The sequence below is a fragment of the Sturnira hondurensis genome, unplaced genomic scaffold (genome assembly GCF_014824575.4).
Source record: "Sturnira hondurensis isolate 20B ecotype Veracruz unplaced genomic scaffold, ASM1482457v3 Scaffold0002532, whole genome shotgun sequence".
NCBI classification, from domain to species: Eukaryota; Metazoa; Chordata; class Mammalia; order Chiroptera; family Phyllostomidae; genus Sturnira; species Sturnira hondurensis.
This window is the reverse complement of record NW_028075163.1, coordinates 41,536-62,300: the sequence shown is the minus strand read 5'-3', so window position 1 is coordinate 62,300 and position 20,765 is coordinate 41,536. Positions and strand designations below refer to the sequence as shown.

At 35.3% G+C, this 20,765-nt stretch overlaps 2 protein-coding genes across 2 annotated transcripts; one reads left to right on the top strand and one right to left on the bottom strand.

Annotated features, from left to right (window-relative positions):
• The first annotated feature begins 9,943 nt into the window (after positions 1-9,943).
• LOC118982892 (olfactory receptor 51Q1) lies at positions 9,944-10,906 on the top strand. Its single transcript, XM_037040045.1, has one exon. The coding sequence runs from the start codon at positions 9,959-9,961 to the stop codon at positions 10,904-10,906; it is 948 nt and encodes a 315-aa protein (XP_036895940.1). The 5' UTR covers positions 9,944-9,958.
• An 8,696-nt stretch (positions 10,907-19,602) lies between these two features.
• Positions 19,603-20,553, bottom strand: LOC118982864 (olfactory receptor 51I2-like). The gene has a single exon (XM_037040018.1). The coding sequence runs from the start codon at positions 20,551-20,553 to the stop codon at positions 19,603-19,605; it is 951 nt and encodes a 316-aa protein (XP_036895913.1).
• Between the last annotated feature and the right edge of the window lie 212 nt (positions 20,554-20,765).

Sequence of the window (20,765 nt, the reverse complement as noted above, 5' to 3'; positions counted from 1 at the left end):
TAAAAAAAGACACAACCTGAATCAGAGCTGCAACCAGGGCACCTCTACTACAGCTGTGGCCAGTTTGCTACTGTCCATGATATGTCCCCAAACTCCTCCCATCCCTGGTAGTGTCTGAAGCACAGCTTTCAATTTGTAGTTCAAGAAAGCAGCCAGTCTTCTAACTAGTGAGGAGTCAAGGTGGGGCTCCTGGGACCACAGTGCATCACATGTCTGTGTTCCTGTACAATACGGGTAAATTGGAGACTTGTCTTTTCTTTTTTTCTACTTTAAATGTTTTAACTGTTAATTAGAGAATTATCTAGCTCTGAAACCTAAGTTGATGAGTGTCATGGATCACACATTTATGGAAGATTGTCAGGTTGAAAAATAGAAATTCTGCTATTATGTAACAAATTGAAAATCCTTGGATAATTTCCTGTTATTCAGAACAAAATAGCACAACATTATAGTATGGATTATTGTAAAAAAAATTACCCCACAGTAAAGTCTGCATTATCATGAAATGAGAAAAAAATGTAACATGTAATCAATTCTTGGTTTATTTCATTTCTTTCCATTTCTCTGTAAAACTGTAGTGTATGGATCTGGATTGGCTCAGCATATTCAAGAATGTAGAAGAAATTAAATCATAATAAGTTTGAAAAAAAAAGAAGAAATTCTAAAAGGACATGGTATTTGCTGGAAAGGTTAAATACGCATCTAATTGGAGCCCCCCAAAGAGAATTTCCTGGGGAAAAGTGATATTTGAATATAATAACATAAATATTTTCCAAAACTGATATAAAGCATAAGCCAAATATTTGAGAAACACAAGACACTACATGCAGTTTCAATTGTCTTAAATTTACATTTATGTGTAAATATTGACAATGTTAGACATTCACAGAGTTGAATTTTCTCATTTGAATGCATATATTAAACATATAAACTTAAGTCACTATATTTTGATAATTCTGATAATTCTCCAAACTCAACAGTTATTTTTTTATCATTATATTTCTTTTAGGGAATATTTTTCTTTAGGAAAGTATTTACACATAAATAAGAAATTATTGTATTTTACCTTGTATTTTGCACACCCATGTCTTGGGCCCAAACTTTCAGGAAAAAAATTTTTTTCAATTCAATTATTTATTTATTTATTTATTTATGGAAACAAAACTGATTATCATATTCCAGGGTATTATTTTGTATGTGGATATTATTATTGCTTTCTAGAGTTACACTTTTACTGCATAAGCATGAATTAAAGAATTAAAAACATTTATATGGATACACAATTAGAACTATCCATGTGTAATGTGCATCCTTATTTTTCTTTCAAAAATTTGGGCAAAAAGGGCACATTATACACAATAATATGTGGTATGTGCATTAATACTTTTCCAAGTGAAATTTGTGCACTGTGCTCTATTTTAATATAAACATATACCTTTGAGGTAATTCATAACCAATACATAAAGAGTATTATAATTTATCTTTACATCTCCATAATATTATATTTGTTTATTCAAGTATATTGTATGTTACCAGAATTTATTTCAGTCCCCAGTTGAGGAAAATCTAGTTTGCTTCCATTTTTGGTGTTCTCATAAATAATATTATAGTAAATAGTCTTGTATACACATGTCAATTTTAACACATATAAATGCATTTGTAAGCTAATTTTTAAGTGGAATTGCTGAATAAATAATTGTGTGTATTTATAATTTTTATAGCTAGAGTATTGTAATTTCCCTTCATATAAGTCATATCTACTAACTATCCCATCAGCAATTGTGAAAGTACTTCTTTCATCATTCCCTTGGCAACCACTCTGTTTTAACATTATTTAAAATTTTGGTAATATTATGAATAAAAAAACTACCTGAATTTGATTTCAATTATATTGTAAGTGAGAGTGAAAAGCATTTCATAAGAATGAGAATATCTGTATCTCCATTTCTTTGAAATTTGCTTAACTCTTTGGACATTTACTATTATGTCAGAGGTCAGCAATTTTTTTTTCTGCGAAGGGCCAGAGAGTAAATATTTTAGGTTTTGTGGGTCATACAGCTTCTTTCAAAACTATTCGATTGCACCATTGCAGTGTGATGGCAGCCACAAACAATACAACAATAAATGAGCATGATTATATTCCAGTAGAGCTTTGTATACAGATTATTTCACTTAGCATAAGCTAGGTNAATTGCTGAATAAATAATTGTGTGTATTTATAATTTTTATAGCTAGAGTATTGTAATTTCCCTTCATATAAGTCATATCTACTAACTATCCCATCAGCAATTGTGAAAGTACTTCTTTCATCATTCCCTTGGCAACCACTCTGTTTTAACATTATTTAAAATTTTGGTAATATTATGAATAAAAAAACTACCTGAATTTGATTTCAATTATATTGTAAGTGAGAGTGAAAAGCATTTCATAAGAATGAGAATATCTGTATCTCCATTTCTTTGAAATTTGCTTAATTCTTTGGACATTTACTATTATGTCAGAGGTCAGCAATTTTTTTTTTCTGCGAAGGGCCAGAGAGTAAATATTTTAGGTTTTGTGGGTCATACAGCTTCTTTCAAAACTATTCGATTGCACCATTGCAGTGTGATGGCAGCCACAAACAATACAATAATAAATGAGCATGATTATATTCCAGTAGAGTTTTGTATACAGATTATTTCAGTTAGCATAAGCTAGGCGATGAAAGACAAATACCATATGATCTCACTTATAAGTGGAACCTATAATCAACAAAACAAACAAACACGCAAAATATAACCAGAGACATTGAAATAACGAACAAACTGACAGTAACCAGAGAGGGGGGAGGGGAATAATAGGGGAAAGAAGGGGACAGGTCATCAAGGAACATGTATAAAGGACCCCTGGACAAAGCCAAAGGTGGGTAGGATTAAATGTGGAAGGTGAGGGTGGGTGGGTGGGAGTAGAAGAACAATAAAAAAAATAAAGACTAAGTATGAAAATAGAAAGAAACTTTATATATGGACACTGAATTTTGAAATTCATATAATTATCATGTGTCAAAAAACATTGCTTTTTTTCAATCATTTAAAATGTAAAAGCATTACATTATCCACTTCCATTCATGCTGTCTCAAAAGGTAAGAGTTCCTTTTTTCTTTCTGCTACCTAGTATTCCATTGTGTAAATGTACCAGTTTTGTACATTGTGTAAATGATCCCCTCATTTACTGGGCACTTAGGCTGTTTCCAGCACTTGGCTATTGTCAATAGCACCTCTATGAACACAAGGGTGCATAAATTCTTTTGCATTTGTAACTGGGATTGTTAGGGTTTATTTCCAGCATTGGAAATTCTGGGCCAAAAGGCAGTTCTATTAGTTTTTCAAGGAAATTCCATGCAGTTTTTCACAGTGTCTATGCCAATCTGCATTTTCACCAACAGTGTACCAGGATTCCCTTTTCTCCACATCCTCACCAGCACCTGTTTGTTAATTTATTAATGATGGCCATTCTGACAGGTGTGAGATGGCATCTCAATGTGGTTTTAATTTGCAACTCTCTGATGGCTAGTGATGTTGAGCATCTTTATATATGTCTATGGGCCATCAGTATGTCCTCCTTAGAGAAGTGTCTATTCAGATCTTTAGCCCATTTTTAGTTGGATTATTTGTCTTCCTGGTGGAGAATATTAGGCTATGTGAAATAAGCCAGTTGGTGAAAGACAAATACCATATGATCTAACATTTAAGTGGAATCTGATGAACAAAATAAACTAACCAACAAACTAGAACTGCAGGCATGGAAATGTGGAGAAGACGGAAAGTGACCAGAGGGGAGGGGGAAGGAATGGAGACAATCAGGGAAAGAAAGCGGAGGAACTAGACAAAGAACCTGTACGAATGACCCATGGACATGGACAACAGTGTCAGAATTGACTGTGGGAGCAGAGGGTTGGCTGGGCAGAGGACAGCAAAGAGGAAAACATTGAGACAACTATAATAGAATAACAATAAAAATCAATTTTTCAAAATGTAAAAGCAATGTTTAGTTTGTGAGCCATACAAAAGCACAAGTATTTAGTGTTCTGGGGTTTTTTTTTTAGACAGCGTCTACTCTTTTACTATAAACAATAATGAAAACAATGAAGTTAATGGACTTCACAGTCTACCACCATCTTCTACCTACTACCTTATTTTTAAAACATTTTATTTGGAAAATGTTCAAATATGAATAAAATAGAGAATATTATAAAGAATTTTCAGGCTGGGACTATAAGATAGAAAACTTTACTTGAACAAGAATTAAATTTAAAAAGATTAAAAAAGAATTTTCATATATTCTTTTTCCAAACTTAAAGAATTATCAGTATTATCAATATTTTATCAACTTTGACATTTTAACTTTATACTGGCAAATACAGTGTCTAGTTTTATGCTTTATTTTTCAATTTTAAATTTTTTCTTTTAAGCCCTAACTACTAAACATGGACTAATCATATATTAAAACTACATCCCAAATGTAATATCACACTACATTCCCAATCAGACTGTGTTCTTTACTTAACTTCTACATTTTCAGGGTTTACAACTTAACCATAATCTTCCTACTGAAGCAGTGGGGACTATGAAGAGGTGGACACTTCTTGCAGCAGACTATGTCTTAAATGCCAAGTAAGCCACATACAGAATGAAGACAAGCCATGTTTGCAGAAACGCTGTGCCTTTACTAGTAGAAAACAAAAGAAACACAATGAACATCGAAAGAGCTGCTGATTCCACTGTCTGGAGGGAACTATAATATAAATAAAGTCCCATATAAAATCCTAGGTTATTTGTTTCTCTTTTTTTAAGTTTTTTATTGTGTTTTTTTCCATTACCATATGTCCCTTTATACCCACCTCCCCACCACAATCACCACACTGTTGCCCATGACCATTTGTCTCTTGTTGGCATTCATCACAGACTTTTCTTGCCTGAGTAAAGAACCAATCTCCTAGGGAAGAAGTACAGGACGATGTACGTCAACGTTAATAATGTGAGACACTGGAAGAGGAAATCCCATCTTCCCTGTAAGAGAAAATGTCATTTTGTCTTTCTGACTTTTGAATATATAAAGAGATCTGGGATAGCTTCCCCTAAATCTTCAAGCTATGTTAAATCTGAGTTTGGTCATATCCAATAGAGCAGAGTAAAAGGGTAACTTTCAACATAATAGACATTTTCAAAACTACATAAGCTATTGTAGGAAGCAGAAGGAAATTAAAAATCACTGAGGAAAAAAACTACCACAATACAGACTATGTCTTTTCCATGTCATCTAACAAAATCTTCATATCCCCTTAAGTCTGCTAGCTCAATTATTGATAATGTTTAACAATCAGAGAATGTTAGAGGCACTGTTGTTTTTCCTAGTTCTGTCCCTTGAGGCCTCAGGTCTCAGAACAGAATCTCAATATTCCTGTAAGATTCCTATAAGATCCAGAGGATCCCCACTAGCTTCTGCATTCCAGCCTAGGATCTTCAGGGCCATATGCAGCATCCATCCACAGACAAAAGGATAGAGGCCAGAGAAAGTATTGAATGAACAAGAAAGCACAAAGGTAAGGCTGGACTGCTCCATGGCTGATCAGTAATAAGAGGAGGGGAGCACCTAGGAAGTCAGAACAGGAGATACTCCATAGAGGCAAGGAGAGAATGCAGCCAACCCATGTCAGAGATGTTTTGACAAAAGGTGGGATGGGGATGTGACAGGTAGGGAACATGAAATGAAATCGTTTGTCAGGAGATTTATCACTGTTCTCCATCTGAGTTCAAGACATAGCTCTGATGTCATTATTCTCTTTTACACCAAACTTATCAACAAACCCTACCCTGAAAATTGGCCTTTTCTGGGTGGTATTCCCTTTGTTCTTATTTTTATTCATCTTCCTGTCTGCCCTGCAAATTGCTCACCAAATCTCAGAAAGAGGTAAGTTCAAAGAAAACATGAAAGCATTGCATGAGGAATAAACAGAAACCAGCATGAAACAGGCAGATGCTAATGAATTATATTACCTTCAAGTAAGAACTTGAGAGATGAGAAGCCAATATGAAGGTGAAGAAATCATTTCATCAATGTTTTCCAGTTACTGAATCTAGACTTTAACACACAGGCTAAGTCACAGAAGCAAAGCAGAGCTGGAAGAAACCTAAAGATCTCAATAAACTACCCTACACCTAATGCAAAGTCTTTACCATCTGCACCTAGTACAGAATTTCTAAGAATTTTACCTACCTGTAGTTACTTTAGAAACTAAAAATAAGTGCTTTACAGCAGAGAAAAATTATCAGGTTTTTACTGATATTAAGACTTGACTTTTTTTTCCTAACACATACCCATTGGTTTTTGACCTGTTCTAGATCAAAAAATTATAGTATAAGTTCTTAAATTCTGCATTCTTTAATATACTTTGAAATGATCTCTCATGTCTCCTGTCATGTTCTCTTTCTTGTTCTATTCCCCCACATGAGCATGTGGTGGTAAGCACATACACATACAGATACACATACACACATATGTAGAACCTGTTTCTCTTCAGAAAGTGCAATTTTCCCCTAATTCTATTTTGTTTTATGCTGACCCACATCCTGTCTCTCAACTAAAAATGTGATGATGTCACTCCCTGACTTAACAACGTGTGATGGCCCCACTGTGTTCCTCTAAAGCCCTTATTCTGTTCTTACCCTCTGTTCTGCTACAGTTCCCACCACCCCTGTAATCAAGCCCACACCCGATAGCTATGGAGGACTACAGGACATAGTTTCTTATGTAACGCACTGTAACCATTTGCTTTGTTTGAAATACTTGTCTCCTATCTTAATCCCTTCCCATTTTTTGTGGCTTTCTTCTCAAAGTACTGTAGATAGACAACTTCCTCCACTAAGACTTCCTTGGATATCAGAGGCAAAAAAATACTCCTTTATCAATACACATGTCCCTTATTCTTTACAATAATAGATATCAGTTATGTAATTATTGAGTTAAAATAAGTAAATATCTAGGAAGAGTATCTAACACACAGTAATTTCTCTGCAAACACTACGGCTGCTGTCACTATTGCTATCCCCTACTCTCTGCCCTACCCATGGCTATTGCAGATCACATGGATTCTCTCAGTTATATTCAACCACAGCACAAAACATTTTACTTGTAAAAGACATACTGAAGTTTCAAATACTGAGGCTAGAAAGAAAGTATTTGGAAATCACAAGGAAAATCTTAGGTCTTGAATCTCAAAATTCCTTAAATTCTGGCATTATTTTACACTTAGCAAAAAATTTCATAGAATTCGGGGCCTTAGGTTTGTTAACTCATAAATAATAGAATTCTGTCACAATCAATTATGTCTCTCTATTAATATTTATACTAACCAAGCTAAGGGAAACTGAAGAATGAAAACAAAGAGAAATAGAATAGTCCGCCCTTATCCACTGTATCTTTCACAATTTTAGCTACCTGCAATACACTGCAGTCTGAAAAGAAAATAGAAAATTCAAGAAATAAATAATTTATGGACTTGATCACCCCTCTGTCCAGCATGTCCATGCTAGATATAGATACACTACCTGCCCTGTAGTCACTGAGTAGCCGTCTCAGTTATCAGATCAGTTACCAGAGAGAGAGGCGACATTCTCATAACTTTCATTACAATATATTGCTGTAATGAAATATATAGTTGTAATTGTTCTATTTTATCATTAGTTATTGCTGTTATTCTCTTACTGTGCCTAATTTATAAATTAATCTTTGTTATAGGTGTGTATGTATAGAAAAATAGTACATAAGGTTTAATATTATCTTTGGTTTCAGACATCCACCGAGGGTCTTAAAAAGTAATTCCCAGAAATAAGGCATATCTGCTGTACCATACACATGAAAAAATTGTGCCATTATTCAAACAATCAAAAATAATTTAGGTATCCAAATTATAGTCAATAGTTTCTGAGTCAGAGCAAGAATGCAGTCAGTGATTAAATGTTAAATAGTACCAAGCCAAATGGCCTCTGGTAGCCATCATATATGGTAGATGCCACTTCCTGGAGATATGACGAAGACCCACCCCTGCACAGTGCTTGGATGAACACCACCACCACTTGTTTCCAGGATTTTCTTTCTTTTATGCTTCTACAAATGGCCAAATATCTCTGTTATTAGTATGTTCTTTATTTAAAATATTTTAGAAACTTTTAATACCTCAGACACCTGAATAGAGTCTACTAGCACTTTGTGCTGAAAAGTTTTAAAAACCTTTGCTCTGCTCTTTTGTCTTTTGGTTTGTGGTTTAAGTTCTGAAAGACATCCAAATTCCTATTGTTTACTATTTTACTGGTAACCACTCAACAGATTCTGCAATTTCTCTACAGTTTTGGCCATCTAATTATGTTTCATTTCTAAATGTTTGCCTATGTTTCTTTTTCCTGATTACATTTGCTAGAGGTGTTCAAATTACACTGATTCTCTCAGGAATAATTTTTTAATGTTTTTATCCCTTTTTATTTTTCTAATTCAAAAAAAATCCATTTTTATTTGACCTTCTTCTCTCTTTTCCCTAACACTACCTTGCATTATGTCTTCAATTCCAGAATTTAATGATTTTCTAGAATTCTCAGTTTGGCATTTATGGACATTTTAGGACAAATATGCTTAGATTCAATAAATAGTAACCCATTAACTTCATTGTATATTTTCCGAAAGGCCCAAGCTTTCATTCTCAGAGTACTCTAAAAATAACTAACTCTTTTATTTACAAAAGTTATATTCATTCCTTTATTTAAAGAATAAAAGCCTGCACTTATCCCTTATGGGGGCAGTATAAACACCCCTTTTATAATACATGATTTATAGAAATTTTCTCCAATCCTGTAGACCATTTTAATTTACCATCTTCTCCTATCATTCTACTGAAATGTCTTTCCAAAAGGTTACTACTGACATCTGCATCCTTAAATTGAATAGACTTTTCAGAATTCATTTTACTGAGTATCTGAGCTGAACTGTGATGACCACATCATTTATCTTTTTTTGGCTTCTGTGACTCCTATTTTCTTTATCTTTTTCACTGACTTTTTTAAGCAGAGAGAAGTTTTAGTTTTCTTTGCTACTTCTTCCACAACAACCAAACTGCTAAATTTTACATTTCTTTATAGAGCCTAGCTCAGTCTCTCTTTACTTCACCCTAAGTTCTTGCCTGGGTTAGCATTTCAACTCCTAGGTTCTCAGCTACCATCATTATGTCACAGAATCCCCATCTCCAGCAGGCTTCTACTCTGTCCTCCTGGATCTCGTATCCACTTGCTTAATTGTCATTTCTTTTAGATAGTTGCTATGAACACCAAATTCAGCATGTACAAACTGAACTTGTGATGTTTCCCCCAAAGTCTGTTTCTAGTCTAATGCTCCATATAAAGGTAAGTGTTATGTTTTCCACGTAGTTGCTCAAAGAAGACCTCTGGGCACTGCAATGAAACTTTCTTCTTTCAATATCATTCCCATTCAACTTAATAGCACAAAGTATGAGCAGAATATTATTTTTATGTGTCATGTAAAATAGAAATGAATTCACTGAATTTAATTATAAAGATATTACTGAGATATTGATGAGAAAAATTCAGTTAGTAAATGCATTTGAATATGTAAATGTGCCTATATACAAGGACTGGTTGGAAATGAATTACAAGGTTTTCAGGAAGTATAAAGCTAAATTTTAGTTCACAGTAGTGGGCATAAAACTTTTAAAATGAGGTAATATTAAACAGAAATGTATGGCAAAGAATCCATGGTTCTGTTTGTTAGTGCTTTGGTACTCAGTGGTATTACAAAAGCAATCCCATACATATAACTGGGCCCTAGATCGAACAGATAATGACTCTATGGTAGAATCCCACTGATGGAATTCTTATTACAGAATACACAGAATCTGGTTTTGCATTCATTCATCATGTCTGAGGGGACTAACACCACCAAATATCCCTTCTACTTCATTCTCACGGGCATCCCTGGATATGAGGACTCCCACATCTGGATCTCCATCCCCTTCAGTTGTCTCTACACCATCTCCATCGTGGGCAACGCCACCATTCTCACTGTCATCAGCAAACAGCCATCCCTCCACCAGCCCATGTACCTATTTCTCTCTATGCTGGCTCTGACTGACCTAGGTCTAACCTTCACCACCTTACCCACACTCATGCCTCTTCTCTGGCTCAATGTTCGTAAGATCAGCTTTGAAGCCTGTTTTGCCCAGCTTTTCTTTCTCCATGGATTCTCTTTTATGGAATCTTCTGTGTTGTTGGCCATGTCCTTTGACCGCTATGTCGCCATCTGCCGCCCCCTCCATTATGCCACCATCCTCACCAATGAAGTCATTGGCAGGATTGGAATAGCTATCATTTGCCGTTGTGTCCTGGCTGTTCTTCCCTCCCTTTTTCTGCTCAAGCGCCTGCCTTTCTGCCACTTCCACCTTCTCTCTCACTCCTATTGCCTCCACCAGGATATGATTCGCTTGGTCTGTGGCGATATCCGGTTCAACAGCTGGTATGGATTTGCTCTGGTTTTGCTTATCATTGTGTTGGACCCTCTGCTCATTGTGCTGTCCTACTCACTCATCCTGAAAAGTATCCTGAGCACAGCCTCCTGGACTGAGAGGCTCCGGGCCCTCAACAACTGTCTCTCTCACATTCTGGCTGTTCTGGTTCTCTATGTTCCCATGGTTGGCTTATCTATGACCCATCGCTTTGCCAGGAATGCCTCTCCACTAGTCCATGTTACCATAGCCAATATCTACCTGTTGGCACCTCCTGTGATGAACCCCATCATTTACAGTGTCAAGACAAAACAGATCCGCCAGGGAATAGTTCACCTTCTTTCCCAGAGAAATACTCATTAAAGATAAAAGAATGGTTTTGTTAAATTACTCAGAAGTTAGAGCCATAGTCTTATGGGGAAAGGATACTAAACTGGGAAATAGAAACTATTAAAAAGTCCCATTATATTTTTAAAGTGGTAAGAAATAATCTTGATTTTTAGCAGATTTTTGGTTTAAAGAAGCTAACAGTAAGTATTCTATCCAAAAGAGATACAGATATGAGTTGATTAAATTCTAGCACGTTTTACCAGCTATGGCAGTAGAATTAGCTTCTTCAGATGAGTAATGTCTGCTTAAATTGTTCCTTTCTCCCTGGATATTCTTCTCTTCCATAAGGTTGGTTAAATAAGTTAGAGGGAAACACTTAGTTATGGCTCCTATCGCCTGTTCCCTTAGTTCCACTTAAGTGATCAGTCAGGTTAACTCTAGCTCCAAGGTTCACTTTCCCTACTCAAAAAGTGTGCTCTGACTTCCCTTGCAAAAGAATGGCAAATCTTAGAGGAAAGGTGGATACAGAGCAATTTTTTCAGCTATTCAGTTTTGCCCAATCAACACCCAGCATATTATCAACAGATCTAATGAACATGTGTAGAGTCTAACTACTGGAATAAGGTGTTTAGATCCCGTATAGCTAGAATAAGGTCCTCACCTTGCTAGGAACCTTTAATGTTTAGAATTAATATTTTAAATAATTCTATAGATTGTATCTGTTAGGAGAGAAACCTTATTTTTTTAACCAGAACAGACTGGGTTTTTTTAATCCCCATGTTCTTAATGTGACTTCAGTTCCTAAGTACATTTTTCCTTTAGCATCAGGCATTTTGTACTAAAAACAGCTCTGGTAAAGGGATTTGGCCTTAATGACTATAAAGATTGTTCTATGGAAACCAGGCAGGTTCTCTCAGATATATCAGTTTGAAAGGCAGCCATAGTATTATTGGTCATAGCTCCTCAATACTGAACTTACGGTGCTGGTGGCTAATACTAGGAATATCTTAGATTTGAATCAAAATAGGCAAGGCTTCTGTGGAAGCATAGTGTGAGGGAGAATTAAAAGTTGAAAAGCAGAGAGCAAATAAAGAAAGGATGCCATTCTCCTCCAATATCCCTTTCCTTTTTTTTCCCCATGTCTTTTCCCAGAGCCCAGAAGTTGGTATATTTCTCTAGAAAACCATGGATTAGCAGGTATAGAAAAATAAATTGTAGAATCAGAAGCATATGCAATGTCAAGAGTATGAGGAATTGGGACCAAGAAATCTAATGTTTAAGAAGTCAGAGAAATAAGAATATGTATCAAAGGAGACTTTTTTTTCAATGGATGATACAGGCTCAAGAATCTTCCAAAACATCCTCAAGGGGAGAAAATATTCGGATTATGACAATTTTTTATAGGAGCACATGGCATCACTGATAACTTCTTGGTGAAAGCAATCTATTGAATTTTATCTTCACAGATCGTGAAGTACAACGGCCAAAATTTAAATGGAATTTAAATAAAGATTGAATTCGGAAATGTGCCCTATTCTTTGTTTCTCTATCTTTTCTATTGTTTTCTGTCCCTAGATAAAACTATTTTCTTTGTGTGTATGTGTTTGTTCCTGTGTATATGTGTGTATGTTTGTGTAGGCTTCATACTTTAAGAAGTATCATGTTATATGTAGATTTCAAAATATATTTGATTTTTGGAAACATTTGTATTGGTAAATGTTTCTGCATAAGTTATTTTGTATCTAGAATGTACATAACTATACTAATCACATTTTATTACAGAAGTGTTTTCTATTTCATAAAACTTAGTAAATTGTCTTACTGACCCTCAAAAATTTACTCAATAAGATAAATTACTTCAAATAAGGTATATAGAGGACATAGAATTGAATATCAATTTTTAGAGATACTAAGTATACTACATTAGTTCAAGTGTAAGGTAGTCCAGATTGCTTCAGTAAGAAAAGGAAACCAATTCCATAGAGATACTTTCTTAACCTTTTGGCAAATAATAACCATAATAAGAAAAGGGAAAGGAAACTTGAAGCAACCCAGATATCTTTCAGTAAGCAAATGGATAAACAAATAGTGGTATTCATACAATGAAATGCTATTCATAAATTTTAAAAGGATAAGCTATCAAAATACATAAAGATATGGGTGAATCCCAAATGTATATTTGTTAAGTAAGAAGAGAAAGAAGCCAACCTGAAAAGTCTAAAACACGTATGACTTCACTCTTATGATATTCTTGAAAAGGCAAAACTATACAGGGAGAAAACTGATCAGTGGTAACCAAGGATTTGGAAGAATGAAGTGTTGAATTGGTGAAGCACAGAGAATTTTTAGGGTGGTGAAATCATTCTGTAATACTGTAATAGTGCATAATGACACTACACTTGCCAAAACCCTTGGGACATCACAACAGCACAGACTAAAAAACGTATGTGTCTACAAAATCATTCAGGACATTGTCAGATCCCAGAATGGAAGGCAGAATGTGATAAAAGAATGCAATTCTATTACAAGTATACAAAAACCTCACTGAAAGAGATGACCAAAATGTTGTTGACCTAAGTAATTTTGGAAATAGGTGGTGTCTGTAAGACGAAGGAAGTATAAGTGCTATACTTATAGTTGATAATGTAATTTTTCATGGGGGTACAGGTTAAAAGTTATGTAAACACTATATATGTGTACTAGAATTGTACAATAAAAGAAGTTGATGACAGATAGTGGGAACCAGATGTTTCACTGTTATAGTGAGAAGTAACAAAACAGTAAGGGTAGAAGGTTTGAATTATTTATGAGCTGAGTTTGGAAACATCAGTATGAAGTCATGTTTAGCTTAATGTGGATGCAGGTATTGGATTGGCCAAAACCCTGTTTAGTTTCTTCCTTATAATAAAAGACATATTTTTTGTTTTCTTTTTTTAATTGTTGTTCAAGTAGAATTGTCTCCATTTTCCCCCTACCACTTCCCCCTGCCCCACCCATCCCCACTTCCCATCCTCAATCCTACCCCACTTTGGCTTTGTCCATGTGTCCTTTATACATGTTCCTTGATGACCATTCTCCCTTTGTTCCCTTGCCCTTCTCATCTGGTTACTGTCAGTTTTTTCTTTATTTTAATGTCTCTAGTTGTATTTTGCTTGTTTGTTGTTTTGCTGATTAGGTTCCACTTATAAGTGAGATCATACGGTATTTCTATTTCACTGCTTGGTTTATTTCACTTAGCATGATGATCTCCAGATCCATCCATGCTGTCTCAAAGGGTAGGAGCTCCTTTTTCTCTTGTGCTGTGTGATATTCCATCTTGTAAATGTACCACAGTTTTTTGATCCCCTCATAGTGATGGGCACTTACGTTGCTTCCAGCACTTGGCTGTTGTAAGTTGGGCAGCTATGAACATTGGGGTGTGTAGGTTCTTTTGAATTGGTCTTTCAGGATTCTTAGGGTATAGTCCCAGCAATGGAATTGCTGAGTCAAAGGCAGTTCCATTTTTAGTTTTCTGAGAAAATTCCATACATCTTCCCCACAGTAGCTACACCAGTCTGCATTCCCACCAACAATGTACTAAGGTTCCCTTTTCTCCACATCCTCTCCAACACTTTTTGTTTGTTGATTTGTTTATGATAGCCATAAATGACTGGTGTAAAGTGGTATCTCATTGTGGTTTTAATTTTCATCTCTCTGATAGCTATTGTTACTGAGCATTCTTTCACATATCTCTGGGCCTTCTGTATGTCCTCCTTGGAGAAGTGTCTATTCAGGTCCTTTGTCCATTTTTTAATTGGGTTGTTTGTCTTCCTGGAGTGGACCATGTGAGTTCTTCATATATTTTTGGAGGTCAAACCGTTGTCCAAGGTACCATTTGCAAACACTTTCCCATACTGTTGGATCCCTTTTCATTTTGATGATGTTTTCTTTAGCCATGCAGAAGGTTTTTATTTTGATGAGATCCCATTCATTTACTCTTTCCCTTGCTCTAGGGGACATATTGGTGAAAATATTGCTGTGAGGAATGTCTGATATTTTCCTGCCTATGTTCTCCTTTAGGACTTTCATGGTGACTTATATTTAAGTCTTTTGTTCACCTTTAGTTTATTTTTGTGTATGGTGTGAGTTGGTGGTTGAGTTTCATTTTTTTGCATGTGGCTGTCCAGCTCTCCCAACACTGTTTTTGAAGGCAGAAGAAAAAAGACTACTTTTACTCCATTTTATGCTTCTCCTCCCTTTATTGAATATTAATTGACCATAGAGACTTGGATTTATTTCTGGGCTCTCTATTCTGTTCCATTGATCTATGTGCCTGTTCTTATGCCATACCCAACTGTTTTCACCAATAAACTTATTGATTTTGATATTTTGAGTATTTTGGCTCAAAATATGAGCCAAAATACTTGTATGATAGAACACTAATTTTCCTCGATTAATGTCTTGTTTTGATCACTATCAACTTCAAGTGTCTGCCTGACCATGGAGCATTGTCCAGTGAGAAATCTCCAGCACGAAACTGCAAATCACTTTTGACACATTTGATCAGTCATAGCACCTTTCTTATACACTGCACAAATCTTTTTTGCATTTCAGACCTATTATCTTTCTTGAAATAATATAGCATATTATGCCTAAAATGTTGCATATTTTCTTCTGCCTTCAATATTAAAATGACTACATAAAACACACCCATTTGACAATCTAGAGAAAGAGGTCAGTGCCCCTGACTAAATAGTCAGGTATTGAATGTTTTAAAACATCTTGCATCTCACCAGTTGAAAATCACTACCTTAGACCAATGGATTTCATTAAACAGAAAAATACTGATAAACAATTTCAAAGTCATTATTCTATTTTACTGTAATTTCCTGTTAGTTTCCATATCTAACTTCTAACTTATTGATGTACCATATATATATAATAATTTTCAATGCTGTTTAACCCAATATATCTAAAGTGTTATTATTTCAACATACAGCCTATTAGAAAAAATAAGATATTACACGTTAATTTTTTTACCTTAGGCCTTCCAAACTAGTCACATGTCATTACAACACATGTCAATTCAAACCACATTTCAAGGGCTCAATAGCCATGTGTAGCTGGTAGCCCCCATATAGACCATCTATACACATTGACAGTATAGCTTTATATTTAACCTTAAAGGGCTGCAAACATCTGTACTTTTGTCATTTGGAAATTGTTTCTCAAAGTCACATTCTTGGAGATTGTCAAAAGATAGCTAAGATGATTTACTGGATAGTGTTCTAACATTTTTTTATAATCATGCAACTATCTTTTTTTTTCCAAGTCTTGAATTGTTGAGCAACTGTGAAATAAATCTATTAAAAGTGATCTGGACTATGATTATTGCTGCTAGGAAAGCATGTCCCCAGAATAAGTGATTGTAAAAGTAATTCTATTTAAAATGAGATTTTATTATACATTCAAAGTTTATGTATGCATGTTCATGCGTTTGACTTGTGGATTACAAGGCATATCCATCTGCTGATGACACTTAAAACTAAGAAAGGAATATTAGATCAGGCTCAAGAAATTACAGCAATATTAGTTCTTAAGTTTTTAGATTTATTTCCCATGTTGCATTTAAACATTAAATATTATTACATATCTACACTTTAGCTGTAATAGGTGCTCAAAAATACTACTTGAATAAATGAAGAAAGTAATTATCCACTCTTCAGTAAATGACAATCATTTTTAGATTCTTCTCCCGAAGAAATTGGTTTCCCTGATATTTGAAGATGATATTTGGCCAAAATTTTTCCAGAACAGTCATCTTGGTTTTATAGGAGCTGTAACTGGTAGGCATCTAATCTAGTGGTTTCAAACTTATTATATGTTCCCTTGGAGCAAAGAGAACATTCTTTAAAGTACTTGAGCACAATAGTTTTTTTAAATAATTTGTTTATTTTTGGAGAGTTGGGAAGGGAGGGAGAAAGAGAGAGAGAGAAACATTGATCATCAGCCTCTCACATGCCCCCACTCAGGAACCTGGCCTACAACCCAGGCATGTTCTCTGACCAGGAATCAAACTGTTGACCTTTCAGTTTGGGACATATCCCCCAACCCACTAAGCCACACCAGTCAAGGGAATAAATTTTAAGATATTGAGTAACCACAAATTTTTTTGCTTAAATAGCTTTCTCAAATGTGAACATTGTTTAACTGTCTCTGTTATGCCATTTTTTCATCTTTTAAACAATCTTATTCACTCACTTTACCAAAAAATTAAATTTAAAATTTATAAAAGGGGAGAAAAGACTATGCATAGCTTTTAATGTAATTGGAATTTTTTCATGATATACTATAGTATGTAAAACTTTCTGAGAAACCAAAAAAACTTCTGAAAATATTGGCATAGATTTTGATAAGGTGAATGACACCTATGACTGGGTAATGAACTCTGGTTAGGATGAATGGTATCGATTCCATTGTTTTCAACAAAAATAAAGAGGATCCAATGGAATTATCATTTATTAGGTTTTTCAAATAATATTTGATAATAGCTCATTACATGATTCTTGTCTTCCAAAAGTATTTTAAAATGGCACTGAACAATAATAAAATGATTCCTATAACATTTTATGTTATTACAAATAACATAAACATGATAAACTTATCAGCATTAAAATTTACATGAAAGAAAGAAAATAGGAACTGAATTATTGCTGAACTGTTTCTCATTCATTTAATAAACAATATTCATTTTTGGACTTAAAAAAGCCCATGCATCTCATTAACAGATGGATTTCCAATTAAATGTTACTTTTATTATATCAAAAGTTATATTATACTTACACTGTATTTGATATATGCTAATCAATATCAGGAAATTAACTCAATACAGAGTATATATTTTAAATAATGCTTTTTGGACCACCAACTTTTAAACATCAAATTTAAACATATATACATATTTTGTTGCAAAAATTATAATAGATTATTAAAATAGTTTCAACATAAAAATACATTATATGGTCAAAACTCTTTGATGGAAGTAAAAAAAAATTGTTTAAGAAAAAAGGGAAAACTATAGAATATGTGAGTGTTAAAGAATGTGCTTGTGAAATAGAAAAAGATTCATAGATGGAAAACATGTGAGAACTAGTGGGGGCAGTGAGTGGGTGGAGGGATTGAGCAAAAAAGGAAAAGGATTCATGGACATGGACAACAGTGTATTGATTGCTGGGGCACTAAATGGTAATGGAAAAATATAATAAAGATTATGTATTTTAAAAGAGAATGTATTTTAAAATTTTTGTCAGATATCAAAATATAATATATTTAGATTTCATCAGATATTTTAAAATATGATATATTGATTTATTTTAAATGGACTATATTTACAGTATATTCCAAAATGCATGCTCAACTACTATGTAAATTTACAATGAAAATGTTACATATCAGCCTGAAAAGGCATGAGAAGATAAACAGTTATTTTTCTGTTAGTTATTTTTGAACTACACAGACTGAGTAGTTCAAAAAAGAGCCACTGTGTAAATGTGACCTTAATAAGTTGGATGAAGTTGGGAAAATATAATATAGTGAGAAAAATATTTACATTGTCATTGGAGGGCCTGAGATGACAGAGGCTGAAAATGTGAGTCCAGTTACTGACCAACCAGCACAGTCTTATCAATCCACTCTGCATAAACCTGTGTTGCTTAGGAGATGTGAAGGTCTTTTCCATTTAACCAAACAAAGGTCTTCAGAAAACCATGGACAGTGGAGACAACTGTGCTTGAACAACAAGAAAAAAAGGAAGAAAAAAGAAAACCATAGACAGCTGAAAGCAGAAACAAGCCATGTCAACCACACCTTTGTGGACGAGCTAAAGGAGGACTGGATTAAAAGAAAAGATAGAAATGGAAAGATTACTCAGGCCTGAAGGGACAGGGGAAAGGGGAACAGGAATAATGAGACACAGTAACAATTTGGTGCTTTAGCTGAGATTCTCAGGATCTTAAACCTAGGCTTGTGAGGTGGTCTATATTTTACTTTGTGCCTAAATTGAGGCCATTTAGCCACATGTTCCTCACTCTCAAAGACTCCTGATACATAAATTCTGGGAGTAGAGACCATTGTATTGTGAGTCATAGGGATAGTCCGGTTCCTTTCATACAAAGAGGGAGGTTGCCTCATAGGTAAGTTTCCCATATAATTTATCATTTAAACAAGAGAAATTCAAGAGGGGAAGGGAGTGCTAAGAATAATGATACTGAGGAAAATAAGTTTAAACCATGACTATCTGGGGCAAACCAGAAAGTATGCTCATCTTAATCAAAAGTATGTCTTTAGGATGATCCTCTTTCATTGGGGAAGATGCTTAATCCCTGCCTAACCAAACAAAACAAATTTGTTTTATTTCATTTCAAATATCATTAAGTTTCCAATCTTTACTGTCAACTATTTTCCAGGCTCTTATTCTAAGAGTTTTTAAAAGAAAAGAACAGAAATGTATGATCTCTTCTTTCAAGTTAATCAAATCTATTGGAGAGAATGTCCACGTATGCACTGACATTGACAAGATGTGAGACGGGAAGGGCTAGGGATATCTCTTGTTATTCAGATTTAAGGCCGTGTCAACAGTTTGAATACCTTGTTTCTATTCTTCCTCACAATGGGGGTATAGAACTTTGTCTACAGCAAAAATATCATCAGAGTTTATGGACTGATTCAAAGTCCCTGGCCCCTTGGAGTATTCAGAACAATTCTCTCTTGCAGGAAAACAAGGCAGCAATTCCCTGTCGGATTGGCTTGGTCTTGACGCTATAGATGATGGGGTTGAGCACAGGAGGCACAAAGAGGTAGATGTTAGACATGAGTGTGTGGATCAGTGGTGAGGCGTGCTTGGCAGCACGATGCATCACAGACACACCAATCATAGGCACATAATACACAAGCACTGCACAGATGTGTGACACACATGTGTTGAGAGCCTTCCGCCGTCCCTCCCCAGAAGCAATGCCCAACACTGTGTAAAGAATCAGTATATAAGAGACCACGATAAGGAGTGAGTCTAGCCCAAAAGTGGCCAGGACAATGGCCAAGCCCAGGATGCTATTGAACTTAGTGTCAGCACAGGGCAGCTGGATCAGGTCTGAGTGGAGGCAGTAGGAGTGAGAGAGAATATTAGTGTGGCAGTAGGGCAGTTGCCTCAAAAGGACTGGAAGGGAGGCCATGAGTGTCACACTCTTCAGTGTAATGCCCAGACCCATGCAGATGATGCGGGGCAGAGTTAGTATGGCTGTATAACGCAGTGGGTTGTAGATAGCTACAAAGCGATCATAACTCATAGCCAAAAGGACCCCTGATTCCATGCAAGAGAAAGTGTGAATGAAAAACATCTGAGACAGGCAGCCATCAAAGTCAACCTGGAAGGCATTAAACCAAAGAATGCCCATGACAGTGGGCAGAGTAGACACAGAGACACCCACCTCGGTAACTGCCAACATAGACAGAAACAGGTACATGGGCTCATGCAGGGCAGGGTTTGTCTGCACTGCTGCCATAATTAGGCTGTTGCCCACAATGGCCACAATGTACATAGTGAAGAAGAGGATGGAAAACCAGCCATGTTGGGCCTCCAGTCCCGGGAGTCCAGTCAGAAAGACAGATAGGAAATCAAGACTTTCATTGTTCTTGGCTCCCATATCACCAACAGTAGAGGTCAGTCTTCACCTGCCATTTGAAAAATAAAGCAAAGTTTCCATCTGTAGGGTCTTCTGCCTCAGCAGCCCACCTCAGACTGAAGGAGTAAATGAAAGTTAGAGTCATCTAGATTATTCTGAGTAAAAATATAATAGACACTTTCTTATCACCTCTTTTCTTTTTTTTCTTTTATTGTTGTTCAAGTGCAGTTGTC

Excerpts from the sequence above, each read along its gene's own strand:
- LOC118982892 (XM_037040045.1), top strand. The coding sequence starts at position 9,959 with ATGTCTGAGGGGACTAACACCACCAAATATCCCTTCTACTTCATTCTC.
- LOC118982864 (XM_037040018.1), bottom strand. The coding sequence starts at position 20,553 with ATGGGAGCCAAGAACAATGAAAGTCTTGATTTCCTATCTGTCTTTCTG.